This window comes from Rhipicephalus microplus, chromosome 10 (genome assembly GCF_043290135.1).
Source record: "Rhipicephalus microplus isolate Deutch F79 chromosome 10, USDA_Rmic, whole genome shotgun sequence".
NCBI lineage: Eukaryota > Metazoa > Arthropoda > Arachnida > Ixodida > Ixodidae > Rhipicephalus > Rhipicephalus microplus.
Genome location: NC_134709.1, coordinates 31,034,170 through 31,049,061, shown reverse-complemented (window position 1 = coordinate 31,049,061; position 14,892 = coordinate 31,034,170). Strand labels below are relative to the sequence as shown.

General features: G+C 43.6%; 1 protein-coding gene across 1 annotated transcript in view; it reads left to right on the top strand.

The window, feature by feature from the left end:
* LOC119181467 (nuclear pore membrane glycoprotein 210) overlaps positions 1-14,892 on the top strand; it is a 69,712-nt gene that overhangs the window by 2,426 nt on the left and 52,394 nt on the right. Inside the window, exons 3-10 of the mRNA XM_037432721.2 lie at positions 2,291-2,422; positions 3,229-3,298; positions 4,780-5,066; positions 7,068-7,187; positions 8,599-8,661; positions 9,343-9,449; positions 11,426-11,566; positions 13,535-13,952. Coding sequence (XP_037288618.2) covers positions 2,291-2,422; positions 3,229-3,298; positions 4,780-5,066; positions 7,068-7,187; positions 8,599-8,661; positions 9,343-9,449; positions 11,426-11,566; positions 13,535-13,952 — 1,338 coding nt within the window. The remainder of the gene's footprint in view (positions 1-2,290; positions 2,423-3,228; positions 3,299-4,779; positions 5,067-7,067; positions 7,188-8,598; positions 8,662-9,342; positions 9,450-11,425; positions 11,567-13,534; positions 13,953-14,892) is intronic.

Here is a 14,892-nt window from a genome sequence, read left to right as displayed (position 1 = left end):
GTAGCTGCAGTCATCGCTGAACTTATGACTGTTAAGTTCAGATGAGCTGGCGCAGCTTGATTCTGCGTCGGATGACATCGCCGATTTGCTTTGCACGCGTCACAAGAGGCACGCGAGCTATGTTTACACCCTGGCCAGACGTGGCGGTTCCCGTGTAGTGTGTCTCGCTACGTCATCCGATACCCATCATGGATGATAGAGCAGCTCCCTGTTTCGGTTTCTCTTTTGACTTGTCGTTTACAGCTTAATTAAAGTATTTATGAGTGTCTGGGCAAAATGCACCACCCTAGCCTTTGCAGGACTGTAAATACTATTTGAAAACAGTATTATCTCAGTATGGTCGAAAAAGCACCATTGTTCCCCTTTAAGGACGGTCACGAACCACCTTTTCGACTTGGTAAAAAAACGTGTCCTTCGGGTAGCCAGAACTGCTGTGAACGTCTTCACCATAGCTTGCAATCATACTTTGCAAAGGGAAGTCTAACGTATAGCATGAAGTTGCCATTTTTTCAGGTGCCCTCTTTTCATATAAAAGCTCATTCTCACTCGCTTTGGAGTGGCCAGCGCTCGCTGTTTGATGTCCAATGTCCGCCAGCATTCTTTTGGTGAACAACCGGCATTAATCAATGGCAGTGCCTGGATCGGATGTACTTCTTGCTACAGGGTGCTGTGGTGTTCCATAGTCGAACATTACAGAGTGAGCCATGCTTGTGCACAAGAACCAAAATGGGAGAGAGAGTGATTGAGTTTGGTAACGCATGCTTAAGATCATGACCCGTGTGGTTGTAAATTATTTCCCCGTGCCTCCTATCTCTGTACTGCGTCCGGCGTGCTCATTGTGAAGAGAGGAGAGAAAGGGCTGAAACGCATGAAAAACCCTTGTAACGTCACCCGTTCTACGGATTCGAAAAATTGCAGCGACTGGTTTGTGACCCAATAAACTGGAATATTGAAGTCATTAAATGATTGCTCTGAAAGGTGGATCAGTGTGCCTTTCAGAGCAGCGCTGCACACTCTAATCTACCGTTGTCCTTGATAGTATCATGAATGCTGAATCATATGCATTTACATATTATGCTTACTCCATTATTTCATTATGCCACTCACTTTGCCTTAAAATATTGTGCTACGGTGGTCAGTTACAGCAAGGTCAACCTCCCTGCCTCCTCTTAGTTTGTTTTCTTTTCTCTCCCTCTCCACAAAAAGTTTATTTAAACAATACAATAGACCTATGCACCGTAATTTTTTTGTATAACTCTAAATATAGGTAAAAAGTCCTTGCAGGAAAGTTATCTTGCATGTGTATAATGACTGGATTCATTGTTACCTTGTAAAGAAGAGGTAATCTCATGTATTGCGTTTTAGTCGTGCTGGTCTCTTACAAGAGATGAAAATCAAAACCATGACAGAAACTCTTACTCAAGAGTTGATTGAATATGGATTGCATATAATGAGACAATCGTAGTTTGTACAATACCTGCTTTATTGAGGAACATTTGAATCCATTTTAGAAGACGCTGATGTAACAGGCAGTTGGGTAAAAGAGAGACCACCAGTCTTCACTGAAATGGGGATTTCATCATAAAGTGAGTATGTAGCCTTATAAAACACCTCGTATAAGGGACAATACTACTCCCCTGTGTGAGTCAACACATTTCTGCTCATCTGAAAAACCGGGTGCAGTGCATGAATGAAGGTGGGGATATGGGCTTGTTGGTATGGTAGCATGATAATGTAAAGTAGCGCAGACAAAGGACACGGACAAAAGAAGAGACAGACAAGAGAAGGTGTTGTCTTGAATGTGCCTTCTCTTGTCCATGTCCTTTGTCTGCGCTACCATATATTATCAGTGCATGAAAATACTTTTTCTTGGCAGCCCACCTAAAAAGAAGTGATTGATAGTTCCATATCTGTATGACATAAGTTCATGATTGATGTAGTATTCAGGGAAAAGCTGTAGACTAGAACCATCTGACATTTTGTTAGTTTGGCCTATTTACGCTCCTCAGCAATGTGATACTTAGAACCACAGGAATAAATAATGTAGCGTAGCCTGTCCCAAAGTATTGCTACTGTCTATAATAATTGTATTGTGTAAGACGCAGTACAACTGGCAGTGCTATGGGACTCAGTTTTGACACTGGTTTAACGGGAAGGCAGAGGAGCCTAAATGCCACATCCAAGAAGCCTTGTAATTTGAAATTGGTCCGTAGTAGTCACACCTGGATGAATCAGTAACGCTTGCTGGTAAGCAATACTATCTTCATTGACATTTCCGCATTCTGTGCAGGCACTGGCGAGACGCTGCGCTGTGATGTCATCATTGACCAGGTTGCCTCTCTCAAGGTGGTGACCACGACACGGGTGCTTCTCCTCGAGGACTCGCCCGAGCTCCTGGAAGTCCAGGGCTTTAACCAACAAGGTACCGGCACTGTACAGTTTTATTTAATGCGAATAGCATTGCTAGTCTCTTTCGACCATTCCGTGACAGGTGGACTTTTTCTCCCTCATACAGAAGTACCTAACTACCTTATTTACTCGCACATCATTATCTTCACAGTAGTGCAGAGCCCTCTCCCACGTTTTGCTCCTGAATACGCCCACGGCAGGGTAAAGCCTTTCCCGTGTTTCGCCTATCAACTCAGTCTTGTGCTTGTGGCCATGTTATCCCCACATACTTCTTTATCTCATCTACCTACCTGACTCTCTGCCTTCCTTTTGCGCGCTTGGCTTCTGTTGTAATTCAGTCTGTTACTATAAATTAATAGCGGTTCTCTAGCTTTTTCCTCTGCATGCCTTGCCCATGCCCGTTTCTTCTTGATTTCAACTGAGATATCCTTAAAGAGAAGCTGAAGCATTTAAAGAAAAAAATTACTCTTGAACGTGTCAGGACAGTTCTACTTTTTGCTTATGAAATAAAGAAAATATTGGGCACAATAATTACTTCGGTATTAAAGATCTAGTGTAACTTTCTAAGAACTCCTGTTTTCCCCGCCACACGGAAAGAGTCAAGGCAACACGAAAGAGCATTGCTTTTGCTGAGTAGCTGCACCACAAACGCTAGCTTAAGTCTCCTTTCCATCGAATATGTGCGTTCGAGTGCTGCATCGTTTGAAGTGAATGACCTTTATAGGCTTTAGGATACATTTACTTGTTTTGACAACTGTTTGTTTTGTAAACACAAGATTGTTGCGATGCTTTTTTTTTTCTCTGGTTGCTTCTTTGCAGGGGACACGTTCTCCTCCATTGAGGGCATGTCCTTTGACTGGAGCCTACAACAGTACGAGCCCGTCCTCAGGTCAGTGCTGGTTGAAGAGACACTCAGTTGAAATAAAGGTTTCAGTACGAGCCTGTCCTTTGGCAAGTGTTCTGGGAAGGGACAGTCAATTCATATAAAGGATACAGCAGCTGAGACCATGGAGGTTGGTTTTGAAAATTCCAATGGCAGATTCGTAGTGGCCAACGAACCCTGCGCCCGAGCGCTGCAAAGGAAATCTGCCGCTGCAACACAAGCACTTTTGCCAGAGCAAATAGCACACGATGCTAGTGCACACCCACTTCATGAAGTTTATTTCACTTATTTGTAATACCCTCAGGGTCAAAAAGGCATTAAAGAGGGGAGTGGGTGAATCCATAAATAATACAAATAGAACAGTGCAATAAATACAAATAAAACAGTGCAATAAAAGACAGATAATAACATTTCTGCAGAATGTACAAAAATAGCTATTTCCAAATATACAAAAACAGAAGCTATAATCATAGGTAACAGATTTTTATGGTTATACGATCTTAGCTAATGTTTCGTGAAAAAGTTTGAAGTCAGTGATGGTTGCGACATTCGAGGGAAGGTGGTTCCAATCATGAGATGTGCGGGGAATGAATGACTGAAAGAAAGACCTAGTGTGACATGATGCGATTCCTACCTTATTGCAATGATCAACACGGTTCGAGATGTACAGAGGCTAGAGTATCAAGTCGTTATGAAGTGTAGGGTGATAGAAAATTTTATGAAACAGTGAAAGACGGGCGATTTTTCGTCCGTGAGCCAATGGAGTAAGTGATAAATTATTTTTCATTGAAGTCATACTTGCAGTGCGGTTGTAGTTAGAGAGGATGAACCTAGCAGAGTTTTGTACTAGTTCAAGAGAGGTGATGAGATTCCCAACATTCCTTGTGTAAAAACAGTTTGACGCTGCGATGCACCGCTCATTATCGCTTGCAAGCCATGTTTCGCCGTCATGGGGGCTTGCGGAGAGAGCGGGCGCTCTTGGGCAGGGCGTTGTGTCAGCCACTGGGTATACCACGCTGCGGTCATGTGCGGGGCACTTGCGATTTTTGGGCTGAATCCACGGATTTTAGCCAATTAAAGAGTTCCCCCATGGAGTGAATCTGGCAGCAGAGCTGGTCCGGGTCTGCCAATGAAACATACAGGAGGAACTATCAGTTTATCAATGCATTGTTATTGATCTGCTTGGAGCAGAAAAACTTATACTGAAAGGTAGTGCTTTGAATCATTTTCTACGTACTTACTTATACATATCCTGGACATGACGGTGTCGGCAAAAATCAGCAGAAAGTGTCCATATAATTGGTATCGCAATAAAAGGGAAATATTGCTCGAGATTTCACGATACTGGTATTTTTCGCTATAAACCCCAAATTGTTGGGTGACAGTGTCATGGCCCCTTTGATCAAGCCTGCTCAGTGTCTCCTCATTATGATGGTGGTTCCTCATTGACTAGAGCTACTGAAGTGACGAGTTCCACTTTGACACAGGTTCGTGCCAGCGTCGGAGTGGCCGTATGAGCTGCCAAGTCCCGGACTGCTTCTCTGGGAATCGAAGGGCCGTCGTGGCTGGGCAGTGCTTCTCGAGGGCAGGGCGGCAGGCACGGCGCGGGTGTCAGTGCGACCCATGCACTCGGCCTTCAAGGACTTGGCACCTCAGGAACTGGAGCTTCGGGTTGTGGACAGTGTCCAGCTCGAACCCTCGACCGTGTACCTTCTGCCCGGCTGCCAGGCCTGCTTCAGGCTGCAGCGGCTGATGCAGGGACGCCCACCCAGCCGTCAGTACCTATACGGCATTCAGTTGCGACAGTTTTGTGTTAGAACAATGGAATGGGCAAATAGTGAATTTGAGGTTTGAAGTGAATTGCGATTTGGTTAAATAATGTTGAATCAGATACTAGTTTGAATGTTTTAATCACATGTCGTAAAGGAAAATGGGGCATATCTGTCATGGTCAAACTTGCATTAAATTTTTAAAAGTTTGAACTAGGCGTGTGCAAATGTGACTTTTTCTTTTGTTTGAAGTTAATAATAATAATGATATATGGGGCTTTACGTCCCAAAATCATGATATGATTATGAGAGAGGCCATAGTGGAGGGCTCTGGAAATTTTGACCATCTGGTATATTTCGTTTGAAGTGAAGTGCATGCAACCTTGAATTTAAGATTAGAATAGCAAAATGGTAAAGATACAAACGGTAAAATATGTTGCACTTTAAAATACGCAATACTTAGTGTATATAAGGCTGTGTAACAAGCTTTTCAACTTAAAAAAAAATGATTATTCGAGGGAACGATTTTACCGTGTTTTCGTGCATGTAACCTGCCCCCACACCTTTAACTCTACAAAAAGAAAAAAAATGGGTATTATCAGCACACCCTCTTTTTAAGCTCATTTTTCTTTCCTGATTAGTTTGGTGCAGGTTATGTACAAAAGAAATACTGGACTTGTGCGAATAGTGAATTTCAGGTTTGAAGCGAATTCGAAGCAAGTAGCGATTTTGGTCGAATAATTTCGAATCAAATTTGAATAGCATATATACCACATATTATAAAGAAAAATGGGCATATTTGTCATGACCTAGCAAACCTGCACAATATGAGGGAAGGCTTATGCAAATACAATTTTTTTGCATCAAAGCGGCAACAACATTGAATAGTAGCATAATTCGACTTTCGCTAGAATGCAAGTGATAGCCTGTAAAATATGTTACTTTATAAAATTTGCTACACTTTAGGTAGGTATACTAAACTTTTAAGGAATCGATGTCAAGGCAATATCCTCATTCAACCTTGAAGTAGAGCTTCCTGGCAGTGCGAGTTTCCCCTGGATAAGTGCTTTACTGCACACCACTGTTTCACAGCAGTGAAATTACCTTTGCAAGTTCATACATGCAGATTAATAAGCAGCTATTCGTTTGTTTCGAAGAATTCAAAATTTTCAATATTTTAAATTCGACTTGAAGTAAATTCGAATACTGCATTATTCCTTCGGATATTCGAAGCATTCTAATATTTGCACGATCCTAATAAATGCGGTATGTACATACATTTGACTTAAAGTGAGAGTTTATGGCTGGCTGCATGCACCAAAATAAACACTAATTTGTTCATTTTTAACTATTGAAGTTTGTAGTTGAAGAAAAGTTTTGCAAGCATTCAGGCCGAAGAGAGTTGACTGTTTAGTGTGTTTGCTGTGCGATGTAAGCTTCCAGCGTATCTCAGAAAAACTGCCTTGGCATATTCAGTGTCCTTGCTCCAAAGTGTGCTAGCATTTTACAAAAGAAAAGGAAGAGGTTGAAGTGTGCAACAAATATCTGTAACTCCGCTAGCTCTTGGTGAATTCAAAAAGTGTTTGTGGTGATTTATTTGGGGAGCAGTAAGCAGTTTAGCTGTAGAGAGTGGCAGTGGTGGTGCCAAAGGGAATATAGTGTCATTTTCTGCCTCCAATTCGAGCAGAATGTCCGAAGCATCATATGTCAAAGAGTTCTGACATCTCTCATTTCAAACGTTCGTAAATGTTGACTCTATAGAGCTTCCGGTGGTGCTGTGGAAGCATCCGAATTTCGGAGCACATGCGACAAGCCGGGTGCCTTGAATGTTTACAGTTGACTGTACAAGAAGACAAAGTCGTTGCTCGTTAGGAATTTCGTAAATCCTAGAAAAAATGATAAACATATGTTCAGGATACCTGTGAAATTCAGCAATGTTATCCCCGAGTGGATTGTTTATGCATCCGTTGGCAGTGCTGAGTGTAAACCTGCTTGCATGTTTGCAGCTGTGGCGCCATCGGAGCGATACACCCAGCGCATCGAAGACAACCGGGTGGCAACACTGGAGGGCCTCTGCGTGTTGGCCCGAAAACTGGGTCAAACACAGGTGCTACTGACCAATGCACGTATCCTTTGCTGCTGAAGTGCATCGAGTCGTTTGTTTCATTAATGTACATGTCAACTTTGTTGGTGTTTTATGAACACTACTTTTTATAGTACTTTCCACATTCAAGACTGCAATCTGTGTACTTGTTTTTTTTTTTTTTTAACATTCGAAGTGTTTCAAGGAGTCATAGATTGACAACATTACCTCGAAGATCTGGTTATGTGCAGTCATATATGCTTCAAAGTATGCTTCTTAGGAGGTAATGTGCTAAATTACTGGTTTCTGTCACAGGGAAGCATGTTCTCGCTGCCATACTTTCAAAATGGGATGCTGGCGCTATTTAGAGTATCTTCCTGTGTCACTGGCATGTAAGTTGAGAGAGAACAAGGAAAAATTGCTGTGTCATGATTCGAGGCTGGATTACGGGCAAACGCCTATTTTGTTTCTTGTGTTTCTATCGTGTCACTTTGATATATGAGCACGAATTTGAGGTTAAGAAGAGCTTTTATACTGTTTTTATAGTGGCTGTAAATGCCTATTGTTGACATTGGGGCCTAAATTCTTATAAGTGCCTATAAAGGCATGTTGTGAAAATTGGTGCCTAAATGATCGCTATTTGGCCTCGTATTTTGCCTTCGAGTACAGCTGGAGACCAGTATTCATGTTATCAGGCGAAATTGAACTTTCAGAACTATATGGGCTGCAACCTATACTGTATCTTTTAAGTTTCTTTGAGCACCCTCAAGGCTACAAGGCCTCTTAGCCAATACGAAGGCCAATTACCCTCCACACATGTATTCATTTGCGTCGCGTCGTCTGCTCAGCATCTCTCCGGCGTCTACTCACATTTTTATAGGGAACGAGATACTTCTGTGCAGCTGTACGTATGATAGAAAACGAATTTGAAATTGTGGAGCGCCAGCAGAAGAAATTAGAGTGTAGATTGAAAAGAAGGATGTCCACGTGGTTTTTGTTTTGTTTGTCATTTACTTCTTACACTGCGCTTCACTTGGTCACATGAGAAATTTATCTTAGACACTGGAAATTCTTGTGTGCCTAACAAAAAGCTTTTGCACTAAAATTATACAATTATTTCATTAGAAGTGTAATGATGAATGTAGTGATGAATGCTACGAAAGCATGATGTGAGGAGGTGATCTTGAAACCTTCGCCACTCGCCCGGTGTATACTTCGCAAGCCAAATTCCTTCCCTGCTCTCCTTGGCATCCGAGAGGGCAAGGAGGGAGCCAGAAGATTACACGACGCAGATGCATCAACACGTCATGTGCACGCCAGTGGTGCTGCGTCATTTCGACATTCCCTTTGTTCTACTGCCTGTTTCTGTGAGATGATCCCTCTATGTTTGTGGGATGGGTCCCTCTAGCCTTCCACAGCTTTTTAGCCAGTTGCGGTTCCTTAGCAGCTTCCAGACCTGTCTGTGGATGGCCGCCAGCCGACTGCTGATGTGCACGTCGTCAAGCCGAGCTACCTGCGTGAGAAAGCTTCTTTGTTCCTGTTTGATGAGGCAGCATAAAGAAAAGGAAACTGAATAGCTTGAGCACCACTACCAGTTGTCATCGAGGCCACTGTTTTTGTAGTCGAAAGTAATTGCGGATGATTGCTGTTTCACAAAATCTCTTCAGTTAACGATCACTACAATCTTAATCCCACTCATGCTATAATATCTACGAATCGTGTAACAGTTAGATAGGAAACTTAATATTGATGAGACTATGTTTTATTTCCTCTCGCCGCTAGGCTACCCATATTACAGAACGTTACCACTGAACATTGCCAGAATGCAGACTCTCGGAACAGTGAGCGGCCTGTTACGTCACGGCTCACAAGTGTGCCAGTGTTGTCTGGCTCCCGGGGTGCCTTAATGTTTATATATAACCTATTCAATTATAAAGGAAGTGCTCAAGCAAATGTGCTAAAATATTGCTGGCCTCTTTATTAAGTACTAACAAATAACTATTAACTTATTAACAAGTACTATTGACATACATAATCAAATTACGATAGAAAATTTAGTGTCTTGGCACTTTAAAGATCACACACAGTTGCATCATACGTGATAAAATCGCCTTTTCTACTCGATGTACGATGACTGCATGTTCAACAAATGTTGTGTGCTCCCAACGCTCCCCGTGTGCCTGTACTATGCATTGCAGGCCTGTCGGTGTCTCCGGGAGATGCTTGGGTGCTGGAACGTCAGGCCTCGTACTGGGTGGAGGTGCAGCTTTTTGATGATCAGCAGCATCGGATCCACGACAGTGAGGTGAGCTGCAAAGGCTATTCCCTGGCAGCCCTACTGGGCTGCAGCTGATTTTAAGTTTAGCGTGAAAGCATTGTACTGCATTTTTTCGCTATTAACCCTCAGCAAAAACTTTAAGTTCTGCTTAGAAAGCTGGTTATATGCAGGCATTATATGCGTACATATTTTTGTTGTAGAGTTAAATTTAAGAGCACAGTTTATATGCAGGCTGGGTTGTATGCAAGAAAATACAGTATGTCTTCTGTTAATTTGACCTTGATGTAAAGGGCGGCGTGAGAGAATTGAAGCCGAAAGATTGCACGACGTCTGTAGGGAGTGAGAGCCAATCAGAAGTGCGAGACAGCATGGCTTTGCTTATGTATAACGATGAAAGTAAATCGAGTGGCAATTTAACTATTGAGTAATGAGAGATGATTTCTATCAAAGCAAATGGAGTGAGTGCTGAGTTAATTAGTGATAGTGAGTACTAATATAATTTAAGGCATGTTAGGTGTCAGTGAAGTGGAACCCATTTATAACAAACTCGAAATCGTAATGATAAGTGGTCGTAATATCAGTAGTTCTTTGTGTGGGGACTTGCCCTTGGATACATGCTTAGTAGCCAAACTGTTTTTTTTTTTCTGGGTATCTTTATTAAAATTAAACGGTGCTACAACCCCTTTGGTGACAAGTTAAGCCTTTTTGCGTGTAAAGCGACACCTGTTGCGTGCTTCCGAGTGAATCTAACTGCCTTTGCCATGAACTGACGCAGTTTCATCGAAGCGCGGTAGTGCCACGTAAAGGCCGTCATCCCTGGCTAGTTGCATACAGCGTGTCGCCTGCTAGGCTCTTGCCATCACATGCCATGCACTGTTTGCAGTCTAATACATGCATGGGGTTGTGCATTCTTTGTGCATGCTTCACCCCGAATTGTGCACTAGTGCGGCGAGTTGCCTGTTCGTCCTACACAACAGAGACAAGCATTTTGCAAGCAACACGCAATCGGCCTCACACTACGCAGTGGCAGCGAAGTCGCACACTGCAGCATGATGCGCTTGTACTGCTGTCACTCCGCGCAGTTTAAGCCACACGCGCAGCCAAACAGGTATTTGTAGATGACAGTGACAAGGTTGTCAGCGATGATTAAAACGGGCATGTTCATCGCCAGCGGTCATCTCACCATCACTTTTTCTGATGCTTATCTGTCAAGGCACTATTGATTCACCTCCGACCGAACCAAATCCATGGATTTGCCTTTGGTGTCTAACTGTGTCGTGCTTTACTGATTAAGCTGCCGTGACAATCATCCCCCGCCAACTTTCTCGGCGTACGTTAATTTTATGGTATTTTCTATATTATTTTCTAGGCTATTTTTATGCGAGTTTGGGTGATTGTTGTTGCTTCTTACTTGCTTTGTCATTTAATTGCGGTTTCATTCAGTGCACAATTCAGTCAAATGCCTATATTGCTAGAGCATCAACAATGAAGTGCATCACCAGATCAGGGTCTACACTCATGGGGGTGGGAATGGCATTGCGGGTGCAGCATCGTGCACACGACATGCCGTCTAGCTTTGTGCACCTTGCTGGAGGATGCATGGCGGTAGTCTCGAACTCTTAAATACTGTTGCCGTGTTAAGCACTGTCGTGACACTGGCTCAAACTTTATTTCCTATAAAACTTTTTTAATTGCATCCTGTAACAGACAAGATTTGCCTCATTGAACTGGGGTTTCAAACATCGGTTTCTGTGGCGATTCTTGAGGGCAATTGCGATTTGCTAGTGTCGATTACTTTGTTATAGCCTCTCTTGTATAATGGAGGTTTAACTGTAATCATGTGGAAGTTTGTTATGTTTTAAGTCGGGACAACGGTATTAACCACTGACATAATTACAGCGTGTCAAGTACTGCTTTAAAAAAAATGAAAGTATGATCACTCATGTGAAACAGCATTGTTGTGCACTAGAAGATAAAAATCATTGATTTCCTTTTCTTTGCAGGGTCTTCAAATGGATGTGCATTTTCCTCCCGAATATTTTGAGGTGAACTACTCCACGGAAAATGGCACAGTTCACTGGGTGCGCACCCTTCAGAATGGCAGTACTATGATACGCGCAGAACTGCTGGGTTGCCGACAACCGGTGAGTTCCACAGCTTATAGCAAGCACTGTAGGTCGCAATCCTGCATGTTCTCAGTCATACTTTAATGGTCGATTGTGTAAGTAGAATGGGCACTTTTTTAAGAATGAAGTAACAGGGCACATGAAAACATGATCTTGCCATAATTTCAGCTCGTTCGAGGTGCCTCCGAAAAGTGTATTCAAGGCATTAAAAGGAGCTAAATACAGTCGCCGACCGTTCATTCGGATGCTGAAAATTCGGACATGCTCATTGATGTGGACATTTTTGCACCTCCGCCACTCGTCCCGTTGAAGTAATGTAAAATCGCGATGAAAAATCCGGACCCCCCACAGTGCCCCATTTTATTTTCAGACTCTGGCTGGCTGATCGAGTATGATGTCGAAGGCTATGAGAAGCAGTCCACAATGTTTACAATATTTTTTGCTAGGTCTCCAGAACTAGCTACGGCTGGAGATCGTGCCGGTGTAAAAATGCATGCATCAATTGCAATTGCCAATCTGGAAGGCTATGTGTCTTGGCTACATGTTGTGGCTGCCTTTCGTCCGAATCAATGGTCGGCAACTGTGGCATTTTCCTTGAATACAGTGAGCGGAGTTGGGTGTGTCAGAAATTGATTGCAAGAGGAACCCTTACTTGGTTCTGCCGGATCAAAAGTAGTGGTTTCAAGCTCGCTCACAAAATTTTATTTTATCTGGGATGCTTGTTGTGGTAATGCACATGCCATAACACATGGTCATCGGCAAGATTTTGTGTACAGGTGTGCAAACCCATTTTGTATTGCGGCTGCTAGAAGGTGGAGCGTTAGTTAACGTAACTTGGGTGGGGGCAACCAATGTTGTGGTTTAAAGGGGAAGAAGGGGGGTAAGTGTTTCTTCTGCGCGTCCCTGCTGATGCCCGTGCCATCAGACCGGTAGTCATCTTTTTCCATGTTTGTGATGCCAAAGTGGTCTTGGCGTGCAAACTCTCTGGAATTTGTTTGGGTTCTGGGGCAGACAACTGCGACACCATTTGTCATTTTCTGTAAGGGTGGGGAAATGTGGTAGCCCTTTGGATGCTTCTGGCTGCCGCCTGATTTCCAGAGCTGTGAATATCGGAGGTCCAGTGTTAGCGATCACTGCAGACGTTTGTCTGTAACATAAAGCTGTCTGTATTAAGGGGATTTTTTTTTTTACCTTGAGTCTATGAAAAAACATTCAAAAGAGTCTGACAGTGCAACTCTAGGAGCCCGGCTGCCCTGAGAAGCTAGAGAACCAGCCAGCGTATACATTTGAGCATTTATCTAGTTCACTGTACGAATTATTTTTTCATACCCGTACAACCCTAGCGAATTTCACTGTTGATACCCATTGCATATTTTTTGTATTCTGCTCCATAATAAGCTTGGAGTGCAAAAACTCGTGTAGATTTTGGCTCAAATTAAACCCCAGATGGTAAAATTTTACTTATGTAGCCTAACTAGGGCAGTCGTCATACCACGTGCATTCGTTTAAGACATTAGATGCTTTCTTACGAAAAGGAGCATTGGCTTAAAACAACTCCTACTTGTGTTGAGATCATAAAAGCATAAGAGTTTTCTCAAGAGGAAACACAGACTGTCGATTGCAAGTTAAATTAACAGCACCAGCATGGCATGGGACACTTATTGAATCCTTCACCGTGGCATCTATATTGACACAAAAGGAAAAGTCATCTCCTTTGAATGGAACGTATTGCAAAACTGTACCTTGTGGTTTTTTAATTGAAGGTATAATGTTCCAGGGCTGGGCCTGACGGCAGACAAGTGGCTGCATCTTGTGTAATGCTTCGGTTTCCAGTTACACCCATAGACAGTGTAGATGCCTAGGCCTTAGACGAAGCAGTAGCCACATGCTGAAATGGGGAAAGGTGCTTCCTGCGGGAATACGGCCTAAAGTCACTGTAGCAGGACTGGGTGTGGCAGGAGCTTTATTACCCGTTACTGTTGTCAGGACGGGTCACTGCTGCCGGCCTCTGCAGTAGGAGAGCAGTCGGTGTCCATCCAAGAGAGGCTGACTGTACAACCTGAGGAGGTGTGGCTGCCCTGGGAGCCCGAGAAGCAGCCAGCGTACATGGTAGAAGTGCATGCCTACGGTGGCACTGGAGCCCCCGTACGTTGGCAGCTGGACCAGGATGCACCGGTGTGGGCTGCAATCGAAGGCCCCACTCTAGGTCCTTCGGCCATCGTGGCAACGCGTGGAGGTCCCGGTCGTGTGCACCTGGTGGCCACTGACAGCCACTTTGCCCCGGCCGGCACGTGGGTGTCGCTCGTTCCCGTTGTGGAGTTGGAAGCCCACGGCGCCCCCGCACTAGAGGCCGAGCTGCCTGCTGGGGTGCTGGTGGTGGCCGTCACTATGTATGGTCGTGACCGTAAGTGACCGCTTTATGGTTGCTATGTATGGCTTTGAATGGGACTGCTTATATCAAATTAATTCTGCTTATAGTTAAGCCAAGTATTCGTTGGATCAGGCCAAGCATGGGGAAGGATTCGTATTCGTTTTGAAGTCTCTTTGGCTTATCTGCTTGTGCCTAAGAAGAAAATGAGCCCCTGAAATATTTTCTGGAGTCGCGTTGCTTGTATGATCATGCATATTAGTAAGAGAATGATACAGTCGAACCCACTTATAACAAGTTAACGACCTATCCGTTATAACAATACGGTAGACCCGTTGAATGGAGCCTGGAAAGACCAGAAAAATATGTACGATTTTACTAGAGTTACATTAGCTGAGAGAAGACGAGGGGTGCAGAATACAAGAATGTAACCAATGTTGTCATAAGTACGTGTTCCATTTAAGCAGCAGTTTGGTTTAACAGATTTCCGTTGACTGACCCCCATATTCTAGAACGTCCCTTCACTCAACACTTCACCTTCACTTGAGAAAGCCGATGAGAGCGCCGTCTCTAGGCATGGCAACTCACTGCATATCAGCGATAATCTGCCGCGGCTCTTGAGTAGTGCAACGTCATTTTGAGCCGAGCTGTGGCGCAGTGCTCAATTCTGTCAAGTGAAGTGTGAAAGTCGAGTCGAGAAGCGTTTGTGAATACGGGGCTGAGGGCCTACTGTATTTTGGTGCACTTACGTTATTCATATGCTACCCATTGGCTTAGAGCGAAGATTTTGCAAAGCTTCCCACTTCCACAATGAACGCTTTAAAAATGGTCGTGGTAAAAGTATGGTGCATACAAAGGGAAAAAACAAAAACAAAAAAAAAAGCTCTTCTAAAGCATGAGAGGCGAACACTCGTGTGTGCCCCACTCCACTCGCGATGAAGATACCTTAGATAAACGAGCACCACTCGCTGATTTC